This window comes from Strongylocentrotus purpuratus, unplaced genomic scaffold, assembly GCF_000002235.5.
Source record: "Strongylocentrotus purpuratus isolate Spur 01 unplaced genomic scaffold, Spur_5.0 spur5_scaffold_11, whole genome shotgun sequence".
NCBI classification, from domain to species: Eukaryota; Metazoa; Echinodermata; class Echinoidea; order Camarodonta; family Strongylocentrotidae; genus Strongylocentrotus; species Strongylocentrotus purpuratus.
This window is the reverse complement of record NW_022145596.1, coordinates 25357837-25376914: the sequence shown is the minus strand read 5'-3', so window position 1 is coordinate 25376914 and position 19078 is coordinate 25357837. Positions and strand designations below refer to the sequence as shown.

Here is a 19078-nt window from a genome sequence, read left to right as displayed (position 1 = left end):
GGGACCTATGCCCTTAAGTCATAAATGACAGTAATGAGGATTAATGCCTCACAAAAGGGCACTAATATAGCACATCGACACGGTGTTGATCCTGGGGCCTCACAGTTACGAGGCCATTGCTTTGTCACTGAACCATGACTGTACGCAGCGGGGGCTATGGTAGGGGGCAGTTTCCATAAATTAAAAAAAAAACAGAAAATGCAATAAATTTTCAATAATTTATTGCATTCTACCCCGGTCCCAACATAAAAAAATCTTCTGTGTGCCCATACCTTGAGCCATAATGCATGGCCGTCCAGAGGATTTTTTATGTTGGGGACCGGGGTAGAATGCAATAAATTATTGAATATTTATTGCATTTTCTTCTTTTTTTAATTTATGGAAACTGCCCCCTACCCTAGCCCCCGCTGCGTACAGTCATGGTTCAGTGACAAAGCAATGGCCTCGTAACTGTGAGGCCCCAGGATCAACACCGTGTCGATGTGCTATATTAGTGCCCTTTTGTGAGGCATTAATCCTCATTACTGTCATTTATGACTTAAGGGCATAGGTCCCTAGTTGATAAACATAGTAGCATAATATACATGCTTTAGCAGTCACGCAAAACACATATTGGCAAATTATTATTCAATAAAATCTGAGACTGTATACTATTATCTAGAACTAGTATTTTTAAATTATTTTAAAATAATTCCATAAATTGGGATAAAAAAAAATATTCCACCGTTATGAGCAACAGTGTATAATGTCAAGTTGAATAGGCTTCCTTAGTGTGCACAAAGAAAAAGGTGCACTTAACTCTATACGCGCTCGGTGCTACGCAAATATAGGTCCGCACATGATAAGCGCCCTAACCTCTACGCGCACAGCGGCACTGCTGTGCATCGTGTACTTAAAATCGTTGGATAGTTCTTGAAGCCGTTGCATGCTTTTCCTGAAAAAACCGTGGGATAGTCTCAGAAAATGAATCACTCGTGGCCGCGTTTGACCAATCGTTTGATTTGGATCTTGGTTTGAGTTGTAAAATATGCATCATATACCTCTATTTAGTATGTTGAATGAATCTAGTCATCTGATTGGTCGAAATTGGAGAGGTGACATTAGCCATGTCCGCAAAGAAACGAACAATGCCCGTTGTCCCGGGTAACGGGCAATAGTTAACGACATAGATGGCCGTTGCCCCGGGTAGTTAAATTTTGCTGAGGTCCCATAGGTTTACGTGTAAAAAGTTTCTTTGTGCGCGCGCGGAAAGTGTGTAAGCGATTCCCAAATGATTGTAAGATCCAGGCAACCTTCCAGCGAAGATTGACTTGCAGTGACTCAGATTGTCTGTGATGTTTTATCCCCTCTTTACTCAAGAAAAGGATAATAAGGCAAGAATTCTTTGTAGACTAATTTGTGAATTTGCTATATAAACGATATATGGAATGCTTTGGTATTCTAGGAATAGCTGTTTTATACTGGCTCTCGGGGACGTTACATCCTGCTATGACCCCCGAGGTGTGCGGCTATATAAACAGCTATGCCTCTCATAGCATTCAATATATCTATACTAGCAAAACTGCTGGATCATTCAACATGTATGTTCTTATCTTTAGAATTTGTCTACATTTTTCCTGTAATGTTCAGAGTTCGATGCTCCCCATATGTACGCACGTACCGATAGTTATAAAACTACCGTATACCTAATATAACCCCCCCCCCCAAATGGCTGTCATCTCATATTTCAGTCATATTTTTTCAATCTACCATTTGCCTTCTTTCTACTCTCTGTTTCTACTCTATTGTTGCTATATATTTCTGTTAATTATTTTTGTTATCATTATCATTCAGAGTCATTATTATCATTATCAATGAAATTAACATTATCATTTCTTTTACTTGTATTATTATCATCATTGATACTATTATTATTACTACAACTATAATTGATCTTGTTATCATTATCGTATTTTTATATATTTTTTCCATTATTATTATTTTTGCAATTTTTCTAAAATATATACCAATAATTATTATCATTGTCATCATCATCATTATCATTATCATTATTTTCTTGTTATTTTTTATCCACTCAGCAATAGCGCGTGCCATCAGATGAATGCTTGATTAACCTTCCATTTGACACTTTTTCGTCTAAGGGATTTATGAACGGGGGTGGGGGGGGGGGGGGAGGAAAGATTCAACATCGATATTTGAATCTGATTACTTGCGTGTCGCATGGGTGGCCGGGTGGACACACGTGCCACTTTTTCAAAGATACATTCCATATTGAAAGGGAGGGTTTTTATTTATTGATACCAGTCAAAGACTTTCATTAAAAGGCCGGAACATCCCTACGTCATACGATACCTGATCAGGCGTAGGCTTACTTTTTTTGAAGGCTGGGGGGGGGGGGCGCAACACACGGTAGAGACAGGGGGGGGGGGGGTTGCCCAGAACATCACAAAGTCACCTATTGTGGACGATTTTTTTTCCCCATTGTGTTTTCGTTTTTGATTTTGTATTATTTCAATGTTTAAAATAAAAACCAGGGGCCATGCCCCCTTGGCCTTGTGTGTTCCCTGGCTACACCAATGGATGCCTGTATTGCACTCAGCTTCGGCTTCGTGAAGGAGGGAGAGTCGCAATCGATTGAAGCTTTTTGTGCGCGTCTGAAGGTCAGCCCGGAGATTGAGTGGAATAATCAAGGAAGAGACACCTCGCATTTAAGAAATGATTTACCATTCATTCCCTTTTGTTTCTTTGGAGTCATCCTTTCATCCCTATGTTCCATTTACACAGCCATCAATTTGGAATGCCCTTTTAGGTCATGGGTGCTTTCCATGGAGGTGGTAAGATTTAATTCTACTGGCAACGCTAGGGGGACGTGTGAGGGTTGGTTATCCTACAGAAAAATCATGCTTTCCATACTCGACTGTTGAGAGCTGAAAATATTTTTTCTTTTCTTTTCGTGTGTATTGTTGGCGAATCTGAACATATGAATTCATTCCGATTCCCTTGTCGGCGTGTTAGACATTAATTTATTTTTCCTTTTTGACAAATATTCAGCTGAAATGCGATCTGGAAAAGTGTTGTCGAACCCCCCCCCCCCTCTTTCTCTATAATCCCTCATTCAAAATGCTACAGGATATCCGTTATTGATTATCTTTCATGGTGTCTGCAGCCGCTCTGTGGCTCTGTGATTTTTTCGGTCCATTACACTTATGGATGTAAGAAAATAGTTCTTGCAGTACGTGATCACTGAAACTAAATTGCGCGTTGTGCAGTATGTGATCATTATGTGCGGATTGATGAACACCGTTTGGGATGAGAAATTTAATTCAAGCTGCGACTAAAGCATTACCTAAAATTGTCAAAGATCACTTTGTGTTTAATGTTGCTGTGACATGTATGTTGGACTAATTCATGATATTCGTTAGATTCATGAGTGTTTGCATTCAACCTTATATAACAGTGTAGACGATGAGTGCATTACTTGAGCTTATACTAGTGTTATCCGTTCCAACTTGCCAGATATACAGCTTGCACTTCTAGACACCTCCATTATTTCTCTGTATGTATGTCTCACAGAGTACTTTTATATTTCACTCTGTGTCTCTGTCTCCTCTAGCTCATTGCCTCTCTATTTCTCTTTGCATTTTCCTGTCTATCATTTGTCATTTTCTGTCTCAATTCTAAAATCCTCCCCATATTGATAAGTTTCCATTTACTCTGTCTTTCTGATTACTCTTGCCAGTATTTTCTATTGCTTGACAGTTCTTTTTAATGTTACTTCTGATGACATTTTTTACAGATTATGTTAAAGTTTACATTGTAGATTCTGATTAATATACATTCTTCATTTACGCTATTGAATGAAAATCCATTGCCTATCTATTTCTCTTTGCCACACATTTTCCTGTCTATCACGTTTCATTATCTATCCCAATTCTAAAATCCTCCCCATATTGATGAGTTTTCATTTGCTCTGTTTTCCTGATTACTCATGCCAGTATCTCTTGATAGTTCTTTTTAATGTCACGTCTGATGATCTTTTTACAGATTATGTTAAAGTTCATATTGTAGCTTCTGATTAATAAAATTTCATCATGAACTCTAAAGAATAGAAATCCATCTGCACAGTCTCTTGTGTCAAAGATTAATGTTTATTCCATAAGTTACATGTCTGCCAGGGACAAATAAACAGAACAAATCCAGGCTCCAGAAACCTGTCAAGGCTGTCATCCTATCATTCCAACCAAAACAGAAATTACTCTTACGTTGTCAAGAAAATGAGCTTATCAATCATGGTGGTGACAGATATTAGTTTTTAATTAGATCTTTGAAGAACGCGGGATCACATTAAGAATAAAAGAATCAAGTCAGGAAGGGTGCGCGATAGGCACAAATTTGTTTATCAGAACCGGCTGGTATTTTAGATGGGGTTATTAAGAGTGGTGTTCATACCGGTATATCACTCACTATCTCTGTAATCATCATAACTCTGTGCTCTCTCTAACGACGGCATATTCAGTGTTTTATGCTCGATTATTTTCTTCGCTCATTTCCAAGCAAAAAAATTAGTTGGACGATGCATTAAATGTTGTTTTGAACATTCAGTGTAAGTTTCACTTGGACCTGTAATATGTTATTTCTCAAGGAATTAAGGTTATTTTTTTAAACTAACATATTTATCCGAATGCTAGTTTTTCTTCTCTTGAGCTTTCACTTCTTTAACATATTCGTATTTCCTTATGTAACAAAGCCAAGTGAATGAATATAAGCTTATGACAAGTTCATTCTGGCTCTCAATAGTACCTCATGTCTCTCTAATGACAGCTTTGTATAAACAGACGGAACAGCTTCCGTATAGATATTCCGATATATTCCTCACACCCAAAGTCACAACCAAAGAAAAAAGGGCAACTCTGGAAAAAGAAATAGTGTAGTAATCCTTAATGGTATTTGCATATACCAAGACAATATTATTGGAAAGTGGAGGTGGAATTCCAGATGTTGTATCTGACGCGAAGATGTCTAGTATTGTATTTATATTACTTCATTTGAGGTTTTTGATTAACGGCAAATGAACAAAGAAGTCCAAAGGAAATATATATTCTAGATACACCTGGCAGACATTATTTTAAAACAGATCACAATCCTCTTCTGTGTTCATGAAAATAATTATAGATATTGATCGGGATTGTTTGCTCTTTTTTATACAGGTGGATACGAGGCATCTGTAAATTCTTTTGAAATGAAAAAAGGTTGAGACACACTCACACACACACACACACCGGTCAGACAGAAATAAAGAGAGAAAGAGGCAAACAAACGGAGATAAACAGAAAGGGGGAGGTAGGTGTGCGGATAGAGAAATTATGGAGAGGGACGGAGGGTGTCGATAACGCAAACAAGAATGGGAAATGTGAACTCGATCAATAAACCTTTTTCGTAGTGTAATCAAAACGAATGCATTAATCTTTGCTAAGTGCCATATTACAAATTATTTCATTCATCAGCTATGAACAATTGTTTTTCAACAGTCAGAATGCAAATTGCATGCAATAATTGTTGCTAGGCAGGACAAGGTGTATGGCTTGTCCTACCCAACAAAACGGGACGTATGCAATTCGCATTCTGACCGTTGAAATAAAATTACTCGTAAACAGGTGAATGAAACAATTTGTAACGGAAACTTATACAAAGATTTGTGAATTTAATTTGGTAACATTACGAAAATGGTCTATAAGGGAGACCAATAATTTATAGACAAAGTGAGTGTAAGAAATAGATGTGTAGGGAGAGTGTGAAAATAAAGAGGCATACATCGAAAGATGATGTTATATACATGTATTGTCGGATTTCTTCTTGCAAAATGGAGATTGAATTGTTGCGAATTTTTGCAAGCTCTCAATAAATTAGATTGATGTAGCAGTGAGTATTATATGAAACAAATGACGATAGATTGATATATAGTAGAGAGACACAGCATTTCCGGAAAGACGTAAATATAAGAGGGTAAAAAACGAAAGAAAGTAGGAGAGAGAGAGAAAGAGAATGGAGAGGAAACCCTTAAACAAACAGGGCTGGAGAGAGAGAGAGAGAGAAAAAAAAAACACACACACAGGGATAAAGAGAGAAAAATCAGTGGTACAAAAGCATAGACGTATCTAAAAAGTGAGAGAACGACGATGCAGTTGCAAATACCCATAATGAAGGTAGAGAAACAAAGAGCCGCGTAAAAGAGAATGTTTTTTAAAGGAAATTTTCTTTTCATCTTTTTCCTAATAAAAGCCTGACATGACCGGATCGTTATCACTCCAACATGAACCGATCGTGTCAAACTTTAAATAGTGTTGGCGTATTTGTATGTGAGCGTGTGCGTATATATGTGTGTGTGTGTGTGTGTGTGCGTGCGTATGTGTGCGTGTGTGATGATCGTTAAGTCCCATCCCATCTGATGTCCTTCCCTGTCATGCGTTCGCCAAAATATGCTTTTCAGACAGACAGACAGACAGATAGATATAAACAATACCTGGAAAAAGATCGAGACATTACAAGTATGTGACGGATGTATAGAAAAGGAGACTGTAAATTATGAGACATGGATCTTTGTAATCAAAGGACATTTCTAATAAAGAGATGGCATTGGACATAAATAAGGAAAGAAATAGGATGCACAAAATAATTGAAAACATGGACAGAGGAATAATGTAAACAGTGGTGTGGACTGAATTTTCGTTTAATATCCGGGGAGGATTATTCTTTCTTATCATCACTTCATAAAGTATTAATCAAACAAACTCTTTCTACTGTAGTGCAACTAAGATTTCTATACATATTAAAACAAAAAGTTTTCTTTTTTTCTTTTTCTTTCCTTTGATAGTCTGAGAAAAAATAAATGCGAACACCGTACCTTGATGAAATGATCCTGTCTGTGATGTTTGAAGCTATCATCAGACTCAGTTGCTCCTATCATCCACAGCTTCCTGTAATCTTACAGTAGCCATTAATCACAGCATATCATGAGTGATTGCCTCAGATGATCCGTGTACCTCCAATACGTGTAGATTAAATAAAGATGGGGGCCTCAAGTCTTTCAAGACATATAATCTACATACATATCATGTGCATATTGTCAATTTCCATTTTTAACCCTTAAATTTGATTCGTCATCTTCTTGTATTTTTTCCTTGAGGCACTTATTTTAACCATCCTAAAAACAAAGGTAATGCGAAGAGCCGAATTACATTATCACTTATCTTCTAGGCTCATCAAGCTCATTTGTCTCATTTACATCTATCAATGTTCTAGCTCTTTCTCTCTCAAAAAATGAAAAGACAACTCTCATAAACTAAACACTCTATTAAAAGTACATACTGATTTTATGGAGATATTTACTAATGCGTTTAAATTAGGAATTATGAAGGCATCCTCGTTTGTGAGAATACAAATTATTTGAGTTATTACATTCGAAAGTTATAACCTGCCAAATTTAAGACAGAAATCCATCAATTTAGGTTCTGAAAATATTTGAAATGATCCAATTCTATAGAAAAAATATAAAGTGATTTCAGATCTGTGGATGTTTATCTTTCCATATGTTTTTGATTTCATTGATGATTTTTTTTAAAACTTTCTTTCTACAATGCATTATTACATTAAGACGAATTTATAGCTCATGTTCACTTTTGCCAGCGATTATAATTAAATTAGCTATTACATATTGATATTTTCCAATGTAAAATTTCCGGAGCAAAATCTGATGCTCTAAATAAAAATAATTTGTTTCTTTCTTGTCCGGTCAAAGAGTAGTCATGGCAATATAGGCACCCCTTTCCCAATACACGGCGTCACAATATTAATCCCATTCTTACCTTAACTTGACACCATAGCCGGTTAATCGAAACCCTATTTTCCCCGTTACATGTCGTCTTAGATCACCAATTTGCCGGCAATAAACCATGCCCCGTAAGCCAAAGAAAAAGAGAGAAGAAAAAAATAAAAAAAAAAAAAAACCACAGTTCGTCTTGTTTTCCTTGACATCGTATATGGCTCGATTTACGACAAGGTAGGCGAGGAAAACGAACCGACGATGACGTCTAATGCCGAGCGGGCATGGAGGGTAATTTGTTAGGATAGTGGGGGTGATGGAGCGACAACACAGCAGTACTTCAAAAAGCTAGGATGCTTTGAAAATGTCTGAGTGTAGGCCATAAAGTAAAGTGGTATGGATTGTGAAATATTTCGCACCTGCTCAACAATATCAATGGCCCGCTATTAAGCAATCCATATTTGAGGTGGATCCCTTTCCCAATCGTTTGTCACGAAATTGTTTTTTGATCATTTTCTTTTCCGTTTGTTTTGGTTTTCGACTCATGCACTGGGAGTAAATTCTAGCTGTTATCAGAGATGGGCTTACGAAAGATGAGAGACTCATGGGATGGCTGAAGTTACGCGGCTCTTTAAAAAAGAAGAAATTTCCATGATGGCAATAATAAAACAATTTTATTTTAGGTAATATTGTGGATAAGATATTCAAAGAAAGAGAGAGAAAAAAAGTGTGCGTGCTTGTTTTTTTGTGTGGATTTGTATTGGAGGGAGGGGCTTAATGTTTTAAATTGATATATGGTTGAGTTTGTCGATATCAATTTTATTTATTATGTTAACGTTGTTTCGTATCCAGTAAAGTGTATCAATGGGATTGTTTTATAAACATCTCTTGCTGTTGTCAGTCTGCAGCGCACTCCACGAATCATACACGTTGGAAGCACCTGAAAAGGTGGATATTTTCGTTTTAATGTTAAGCTATTTACAGAAGTCATCAATTTGAATTGATTTTTTAAATCTCTTATGTCACAGTTGTTCCCATTTTTTTCTCGGTCATATTGTAGATACGTATAAATGGGTTTTTCAGCGACTCGTTGTAGAAACACCCATTTGCATCACATAGTCACAGGACAATGAGAAAGATGGAAGACAAAAAATAAAAATCTTCTCTTTGTATCAGGACTGAGTATTCTATTTTCTACAAACTGTCACTATAATTTCGATTGCACAGTATTCTTTCTATTCATTCCATTTTTTACGGCCGACCCCTTTCTGTCTTTTGTATTCTGACAATACATACAGAGGTATGTGGTGCGCCTTTCCTGGAGCTTCATGAAAGGTTGGTTATTTTTGGTGTCCCTTCTTTCTTCCCTTCTAATTAATCAATCAAATTGTCCTTGCCAAACTGGGTCTCGATCTGACGAGGTAAACAAATTTCAGGCCTTCAGTTGCCGGGAAATGACGAAAGAACAATTTCACAAATATGCGAGACAAACTGAACTCATGAATATTATATCGGCAAGAAAAAGAGATGAAGCATGAATGCAAATGATCAAGGATATGAACGATAAAGATAAATTAGGGAGGGAGAACTGCGTCAAAGAATGTATAAAATGAAATTGACTCCAAACTTTTGAATGATTCATCACGTCTGAGAAGGCGAGGAAAGATTTTGGGGCGTGCGCTTGTATGAACTAATTATATTTTAAACACACTAACCATTTAATGTTGTTTTCTTATTTTCAGACTTCGCTTGTATTATTCAATACAAAAATCATATCTACATAAGCCACCGCACGCTATAAAACTTGAATACGATGCGATATCGGAAGAATTTGCAATACCATTCGATGTTTAATTATTTTGAATGTGATGTAAAGTAAGTATGATGTAAATTGCATGATTTTGAATATGTACTACCTCCGGTATAGAGGAGATAAAATACCTTATAAATGAAATAACAAAGATATGAGCATTCACAAAATAATTAAACTATCATATGGCTGATGAACTGTATAGTCATATATCAAAATAAATACTAGTGCCGAGGGATTCCATGCATCTTTGGAGAACAAGAAGATAAATCGGCTCAGAATCATGGTGACGTTAAAGCCAGTAGTGCTATCGTCTACGATTTTGAAGTCGATTCTGCTTTTATTATAACTGGAAGAGTTAAGTCCACTAAAATTTCAGTTGTTAGTATTCAATTATGTATGTAGAACATGATTCAGGAAGATAATGGTTGTTCAGATTCCCATTTTCAAATGCAATTGCAATTTTCTTTGAAAATCGGATCACAGTTAAATGTCTTGGCAAAATAAGGTAATATTTTACATTAACAATACACTTGCATGTCTTCCTACATTCTATCTTGATTAAATATCAAATCTCAAAAATGATTTTAGTTCATTTCAAGATGAAATTGCCCACAACTAAATTTCATCTTACTGTCAAAAGACGTCTCCTATTCAACTTACTCGCATACGAGAAATGTACAGAAAGCAACGGCACAATTTTCTGGAACGAACTCGTTAGAATTAAATTACTGTTCCAATTCAACCTCTCAACATCATCATGAAGAGGCACTCCGAATAATAAACGAATTTTCTTTTCGATCATTGGCTTTCAAAGTCTATACAGACAATATATATATACGGTCGTTGCGACGTCGCGTCGCACAATCACCGAATGTTCTATCTAACGCACAGCAAACGAATTCTTCACAATCAAGTTTATAGATTACATTGCATTCGTGGCGCTGTCGCGAATGAGTATTGGGCGATTTAATGTGCTAAATGAACGAAAACTATCTGAAAATGTAATCATGCCCAAAATAGAATACGCGAGAACCGATGTTTCCATCATATGAGGCTTTGTAAAAACAAGCTGAAAGGTTATTTCAGTATCGTGTTTCATTCCATGGGAAGATCTATTGCCGCTGAAAGGATAGCAAGACCGTTTTATTTCTTTCATTTTGTGTTTTTATGTCCAGAGATTTAAGAAGAATGCATAACAATTTGTTGTGCTGAGGTAGGGTGGGGGTGGGGGGGGGGGGGGGGGGAGAAATGAGTACCATTGACGAAAAGGCGAGTTCAGATTAACGATTGACCGGAAAACACTACAGAAATTTTGTCTCATACTCCCAGGTGTGTTTATTCGGACGATGCGCTGTAAAAATCGAAATTAATGAAATCAAGACAAAAGAAAAGCATTTGCTACATCATCCGCTCGGCTTGCACACATTATCAAAGAGAACTCCTTTGTATACCCAATGTACCCAATGTTTAGTTTTAGTATTGATAAAGAAACAACCTTTTGCTGTTAATTGAAGTAAAACTCGACATGTCCAAGGTATACGTTGCATATTTTGTACAAATCTTTTCAATTGGCAAAAGTAAATTAACAGTTACATCCCAACCTGGGATATAAGTTATATTTTCATTATTTGGTGTCTTCATTATATCTTACCTTTCTTGTAAATAATACTTCAATTTTACTTTACGGGTATATCGTTTTTTGACTGTAGATGCGAAGGTCGAGGGTTCGAATCCCGACACGGCACTAATATCCTTTGGCAAGATATTTACCTGCACTTGCTACTCTACACCCAGGTGTTAAATGGGTACCCGGTAGGATGCGAACGTTCATGTGGTTGAACGAGCAAGTGTGCGCCTGTAAAATGGCGACTGGCTGGAATGCTCCCCAGGGAGTGGAAAATGTGCACACATTGTGTGCGGGTAAGCCTGAATCCGATGACCGGGGTAATAATATATCTGTAAAGCGCTTAGGTACATCGTTGGATCGGTGTATTGAGCGCTATATAAAAAACCGGATTATTATTATTATTATTATGAATGAGGCCTTTTTGACGTATTTTGATAACCCTGTACTTGAATATTGTCAAAGTTATCCAAATTATGGATGACAGTATACAAATGCATCAATTGGGTTTTTATATGTACCTTTTCCCTCAAATCATGTTTTCAAAATTCAGACTTGAGGAAATTAAATTAGGTTTTTAATATTTATATTCTTAGATTACTCTATCAAAGGAAATCTTCAGAAACAAAACGATGACTTAAATCAATTCCATAATTGGAATAAATGAAATTTCATTATAAGACACAATGATCCTCTAAAATGTTTCCCTTCAATGCTATAACTCAATTCTTTGTGAATGCTACCAATATATTAATATTACCAAAAAACACTTTAATGTTGACAACATAAAAATAATGCCCATGTTTAAAGTTGATATAAACACAAGAGCAATTTTTGCTTAATATAATTATCACAATCATTTTTGTATAAACACTGGACATGCCGCTTCGAAAACAGCGGGAATTGCCAAGTGATTTTAATTAAACCTGTCAGTTAGGGAGCGATTGTGCTAAATACAGGAAGTATACACAAACACATTTCGTCCTCAGAACATGTAATTACACATTATAAAGTACAATATTTAACATATCTTAATTGCTTAATACTTGTCCTTGTTATTGTTTCGGTTAGACGGTAGTTAAACATATTTAGAGATGTCATCGATAATATAAGACAGAAAGGGGGCGGGGTCGCCTAAATCCTACATGCAGCATTTAAGAGTCCCCAGCTCATAAGTATCGGCCACGTCTAGCTGGGCATCTCATTATAACATGGATGACACACATGCATGCTAGGTGTACAGGGCTATTTCAGTATCATTGGCAGTTTCTTTCATCGTAGGACGATGGATTTAAGGTGGCAAAATTCTATGTTATGAAGGTCACAGACGTTCAGGTTCATGTTCCAACTGTAATGAGATATTGATTTTTTTTAGCTTCCCATTCATGCTTTACGTACTATGTTTCAATTAATTCATGCTAACGTACTATGTTTCAGTCAATTCATGCAACGTGTGCATGTCATTGAGGTGCTGAATCACGTAGAAATAAATATGCTTCTGGAAAATGAATTTTTACACTCAATCATTTTATTTTTGACAATACTTCACATGACAAATCATTTCATCAGAAACAGTGCATGTATCCATCATACAGCTTTGTTACATAAAACATATTATTCGAACACCGCCGTAGTTTTTAATAGCTCAGTTTCCGTTAGAGAAATAATACTTCTAGAGCTTTCAAAGGGTAATCACTAAAACCATATACAAATTATTCCTTTAAAAATTATAAAAAGACTTTTAGAAATATGACATATAGTTTATATTTAGATTTAATATATATCTGTATATGATATTTTTTAATAATTTGGCCATACAAAGTTTTCTTTTGTAGCTAATTAAAAAAGCTCAGTAGGCTATTCCATACAAGTTGACATTTTCTTCAATTTTTGTAGAAGCTTCGTAAATCCTAATTGAAGGTTATATTTCATATTGGAAATTTGCTGACTCAGAAATAATTTTAGAATTGTACTGGCTAATATTTTTGATTTTGTGGATTCATCATTTTAAATCTCCGACATAACGAGATGTAACGAGATCGCAAAAATACAACGTCAATAGCCTGGAGAGATTTCAGGATTCAGGTCAGACCAAATATTGATTTCTCTCTCACAACAATGGAAATCTCATAAAATCGCATATGCAATTATGGCCAATAGGGTAACATTTCGATCTGCCCGATCTATTTTGGTTCATCCATAACGTATATATACACTGCATATATAAGCAATTTTGAAGCTCTATTCGCGATCATCCCTTTTTTTCTTTTCGTGCTTGGGGTAGACAGTCGCATAATACAAAAGTAATACTGTTGCTTTAAACTAATCCGAACCCATCAATAATGGAAAGCGATGGACCAGATCAAATACAGAAACTGCTGAAATCCAACCAGTTTGCTTTTTTTAATGGGCATACATTTTCAACCCATATTCATAACATTTATGGAAACCGTAATCTTAAATAGCCAAGACGTAATCTTTGTGGGCGCTTAATTGTCAGCTTAGAGAAATGTGTACATTTTCTATATGCCACCTCTAAAAAGACAACATTTAGTTTATTTGTATATACACATCCTTTTTTTAAAAAGCATAATAGCCTCTGACCTATAACAAAAAAAAGTCGTATGAATAACAATGGGCATCATCAATTGTTAGAAACCAATGATTTCGTTGTTAGGATGATAATAATTTTTTTTAGGGATAGGAGTTTTTTTTTGCAAGTTCAAGGTTTTCTTGTCGACATCCCAATCTGCTTTAGTATACCGAGGAATCTTATAAGTAAAGAGCCCTACCTGAGCTGTAGGATCGAACAACAAGGAGAAAAAGCATCACTTAAAGATGCTAATCTTGTTCAATTGTTGTTCTCTTTCGTAACTTATGGTTCAGCAGATAACCAATTAGCATAGATTTACGATAATTGTATTCAAAATCTAAGTCAAATGTTTTTATCCACTTTGTAAAAAATTGCACATTGTTGTGATAGGCAGCATATATAAACTCAACCTGTGAATGAGGCTGTTCATTTGTCTTGTATGAGCCAAATCTATCAAAGTGATCGAATTAGATTACAGAAATATACATAACGTAGTTTTAATTCCAAGTATATGTGAAACATCGAAGACTTTCATGCATTTATTGATATGGTCTTATTCAAGATCTACACAATTTGTTGCAGATTGATATTCAAAAAATATTTAAAACATATTTAAAACAGAGTCTACATCACATTGCCAATAATGAAATTGCTTCAAATATACATACACGGGATTTGTATTTAACATATATTTCAAAAACAACATCACAAAGTTAAGTAAAAAATACCTAACACGTTCATGCCACACAAACCATTTTATATATAGTAATATATATATATCACTTTCAACAATTAAAATATTATTGTTTTACAGGTGGAGGCTGGATGCGGCAGTCTAGCTAACACATAACGTTTCTATGCATGGGGACATAATATAAACGCATGACTATGAAGGAGGTGGTGCGTGTCCCACCCTCTCCCATGCTCTGACGTTATGATGGCACCATAATGAATCAATATGGTCGACGCCATATCTTTGTGTGCCATTCTTACCTGCTGGGAAATGCGAGTGCTCTATGCGTTCTAACAGCCTAACAGCCTGGCGCCATTTTTCTCATATTTCAATCACTGGAGGCATTGCCATGCCGAGTGGCACCCTGGAGGGGCTGGATTGATACCAGCTCTCTATTACAACACTCATTCATACACTCCTCATCATCATGCTCCATCATGCTCATCACTAACCATCATAATTCATACACACCCACACAACATACGCACACACATCCGCTGTAGAACACACTCAATCGTATCAATGCGTTCACACGTTCAAAAGACACAACTCACTCCACGTCATGTGAACATATCATTTTTTTGAGTTGTAAGCATGGTATATGTATGCATGGCTTACAGGTTCACCATTTGAATTTCTCTCTTTAAAACACAATGTATTGGTTTCAAACTTAAGGGATGAATTTTTTTTTTCCTTGAGGCGTGGCGAAATCAAGATTACGGTTAAGCAAAATCAATCCCAGTATGACATAAAGCGGAATAATACCTTTGTTAGTATTAAAAAAGAAAAGGATCAATTCCTCTGTTCCTTTGTATGTAAGATTTTTGCAGAGATCTACAGGAGCAATGTTGATTCAATTAATTACTCATTCCTAATAGATCAATATGGAATACTATTATTCATGGAAAATAAACACTGCAGCATTTCACCCAAAACACTGCAATTTATAAGTTATAAAATTAAGCTGATGCACAACGATTAAAGGTTCACTGCTAGAATTACCATCACATTGTCTTTTTTGATAATTTAAAATAACGGTTTTTCTTAAAGGGGGATTCAGGGTTTAACGGTTAAATGAATTATTCAACCATAACTTTACGAAATATCAGTCAAAATGATCATATTGAGCAGGGGTATTGTACTCAATTTGAATTTGTATAAGTTTATCATACAGCAAATTGTCATCACATATACCTTAGCTAACCAAAATTGTCCTCTGTATAATTATACAAGTGAATGATATTTTTTTCTCCATCAAGACAAACTGCCTCGAACAATTTACCGAAAGATGCTCCAAACAAGTTAGGGTTCCCTTGTCCACACCTAAAAGGTCTTTACATTGCCTTTGAAAAAAATCAGCCTCCTCCATTGCGAGTTATCACGAGATATGATCTTTGTTTAACCAACAGGAAGGGATAAATGTTCTCCGAGGCGGAAACATTTTGCATAAGGTCAATCATTGTCTGAATCGAAATTCGCTGCCTTTGAAATATTTAAATCCCTTCCTTTTGATATCGTTGTCTCTGTCAACGTTTAATGGGTGAAATAGAAATGCATGGATATAGCATGGCCCTCCCTGCAGCATATTCCACTCTGATGATTCAATCATTTTCTTCCACGGACTTTGTCAACGCACATCTTAAGCGACGGTTTCTGCTTCCACAGCTTCCTCCTTTTTCCTACTCTTATCCATATATTACTTCGTTGTTGAAAAGGGTAGTTGTTGTAGTAGCTTTGATAACGTGTGCTCTAAGACATTGATTAATATTTGAGCTGCTTAAAAAAAACGACCACCATCTCGTTCCTGTTCCCATCTAAATCTGCGGAAATCTGATCCATTGCGGTTCACTATCTTTTGCTGACGGACAAGAAGCTTCATCTTCTTACAGTTACAGGGCAAAGTATTCATTTGCAGATTTTCCAAAAGCATGCTCGAAGAAAATCTTGATCCTCGATTGGAGAAAGACGATGCTAGCCACTGCCTTTGGATAATCAACCCCAGCTGTTGACCTCACGAGTATTCACCGCTGTATCGATTTAGCTTTTGGCTGCATTCCGTTCAGCAAATGTCAGCGTCAGGAATAGAAAAAGAAATGTTGCAAATCTTGTTCTGAATAGCTTGGAGTTACAGGTAAAATGGAGCTTGAAAAAATATCAATACCGTTTCGGGCTTTACATGAATCATTGTGCACAGCGAAGGTACAGAATAAACGATTCGACTGGGAGATGTAAGTTACGAGAATTCAGCAGAGGGTTGAAGTGTCATGACTTGACTTTTGACTTGAGTTTTGGCATCATGGAGCATGGTATTAATTTACGAAGGCTTCTGTCTTTAACTGCGAGTTAGAATTAAAGATGGTTCTGATCACTTTTACATTCTAGTGTCGGCTTGGCTTATTTTAAGATACTCCTGTGTGGTGGCCTGAGTGGTCGACTTGTTCGATGGTAACCTACGTGCAGAACCTGATGTGTTAATGTGGAATGCTTGCTTAAAAGCATCCCGGTAACGATTGCTCATTAAGGTGTATATTATGGGATTGATAACCGCGTTGATATAGGAGAGAGATCTCCCGGTATACGTAAGTACGTCCTGTGTCGTCGAATCCCCGATGAAGTCATCCCCTGACAATGAAGCTATCATGTTTAAAGCGGAGACAATTTCGAATGGTGCTAAGCAACAAAAGAAGAATGTACCGTTTATCACGAGCATTCTCGCCACCTGATCTCGCATTTTCGTATCGTTATCCTTGGTTCCGCCATGTACGCGCAACCTTTCTATTGATCTGTTCAAACCTCGGATGATCTCGATATAAAGCACTACGTTGACAACAAGAGAAATAAAGAAAGGGATTGTCTGCATACCTTGCGCATAGGAATTTATCCATTCGTGTAGCGGATGGCACAGCGCGAACGATTCAGGATAGTCAACAAACTGGTCCCCAGGAGGCCATGATAAACATATTTTGTTGAAGATTAGATTGGACGGTGTTAATGAAGCAGACACTATTGCCGATATAATCCACGAAGCTGCAGTTACAACTGCGGTTTTGTGAAATTGGCTCGCTTCACTTTTTTTTTGAGGACGACATACTGCGCAGAACCGTTCAACAGATACCAGGGTTATGAAGAACAAGGAAGCAATGTAAGCTGTGTCAGACAGTAGGAATACCCAGATGCAACCACTCCGACCCATAGGGTTATCGTCATCCCGAATTCGTGAGAAAGCGAAACGCCAAACTTTCTCTCCAATGGCCATCAAAAGAAAAATGATATCAGAGATCGCCAAATTGAGTAGGTAGCAATTGGTGCAAGTTCGCATCCGAGGGATTTTGAGCACGACATAGATGAAGGCTAAGTTGTCGAGCACTCCGACCACCAGAAGTAGAGGGAGGAACACCGCGATGTAAAAGATGTGTCCCGGTCCATATGTCATGTAAGGGACATAATCAGTTGTCACGTTAAAGCTTTCCCAACAATCCGGATCCATGGATAAATCGTTGTTCATCCTCCTAACGCGATGAACTTTCTAAAGTGGGCATGGTAAGATTGTAACAGTTTATATCAAAAAGCACGAAGTCATGAAGTGAAGAGGGAGAGAGAAGCAAGGCACAATATATTTGCAAATCACTGTCGTCACTGAAGTTGTACGTGTAATATCAGCGAACAGCGAATAGGCATCCATCCGGCGCATGCGCCTACGCAATATTTCACGCTCCATGCCTCTCATTGGCCAGTTGTGCATATCGAAGTCACGGCACAAGATGCCGCTACGTTCCAATTGGCTGCCAAGGTTTCCACAGAGGCCAAATGACTATTCACAATTCACATTAATTGGTCTGCCTGGTGATATCTTTCCCTTCTTTCAGCGAGTAAATCCCTTACAGCAACACTTGTGATCTTTAACGGTCTGTATCACTGGTCACCTTAAATGCACGTTTTAAAATAAAATCCATGTCATTTTAAAGTAGCGTTGCATCTTTTTTTCTGAATTTAGCCCCCACAAACTAAGACGCACTTTAAAATCGAAATATACAGTAATTATCAATAAGTGGTGACCCATTCATTTTTCCAATGTTTACTGCAAATGTTTATCGACAAATCCCATAAGTGGATAAACAAAATGTATAATACTCTAGTTCATGAAAACTGAATAGGTATTCTTTGTTTGTGAAAGATAAATTATGCTGACGACTCACAATGATTGACCTTTTAATTCTATGTATTGCCGTTCTTTAAGATCATGGCAACAGAGAGAAGGGTTAATTACCAATCGTTATTTGTATTAGAGTACGTAATCAATATCAATTGAAGATGTCGACGTTTAAAATTCAGAACATTTTATTTACTATCACTTTAGTATCTACCTTTCCATACTTTATGCAATATTTTTATATTTATGGCTTAAAACAATCGGTCTTCTTCTATCTTACCCGATTTTTTTTTCAAAGGTTTTTTCTAGAATTTACAAACAAATTATATTAGGACTCTTCGTATTA

The 19078-nt window shown here is 36.6% G+C and overlaps 1 protein-coding gene across 1 annotated transcript; it reads right to left on the bottom strand.

The window, feature by feature from the left end:
- Positions 1 to 12766: 12766 nt before the first annotated feature.
- LOC105444813 (somatostatin receptor type 5) lies at positions 12767 to 18253 on the bottom strand. The gene has a single exon (XM_011679548.2). The coding sequence runs from the start codon at positions 18085 to 18087 to the stop codon at positions 16954 to 16956; it is 1134 nt and encodes a 377-aa protein (XP_011677850.1). The 5' UTR covers positions 18088 to 18253; the 3' UTR covers positions 12767 to 16953.
- Positions 18254 to 19078: the final 825 nt, after the last annotated feature.

Bases quoted from the DNA above. Each gene is read 5' to 3' on its own strand.
- LOC105444813 (XM_011679548.2), bottom strand. From the start codon at position 18,087: ATGAACAACGATTTATCCATGGATCCGGATTGTTGGGAAAGCTTTAAC.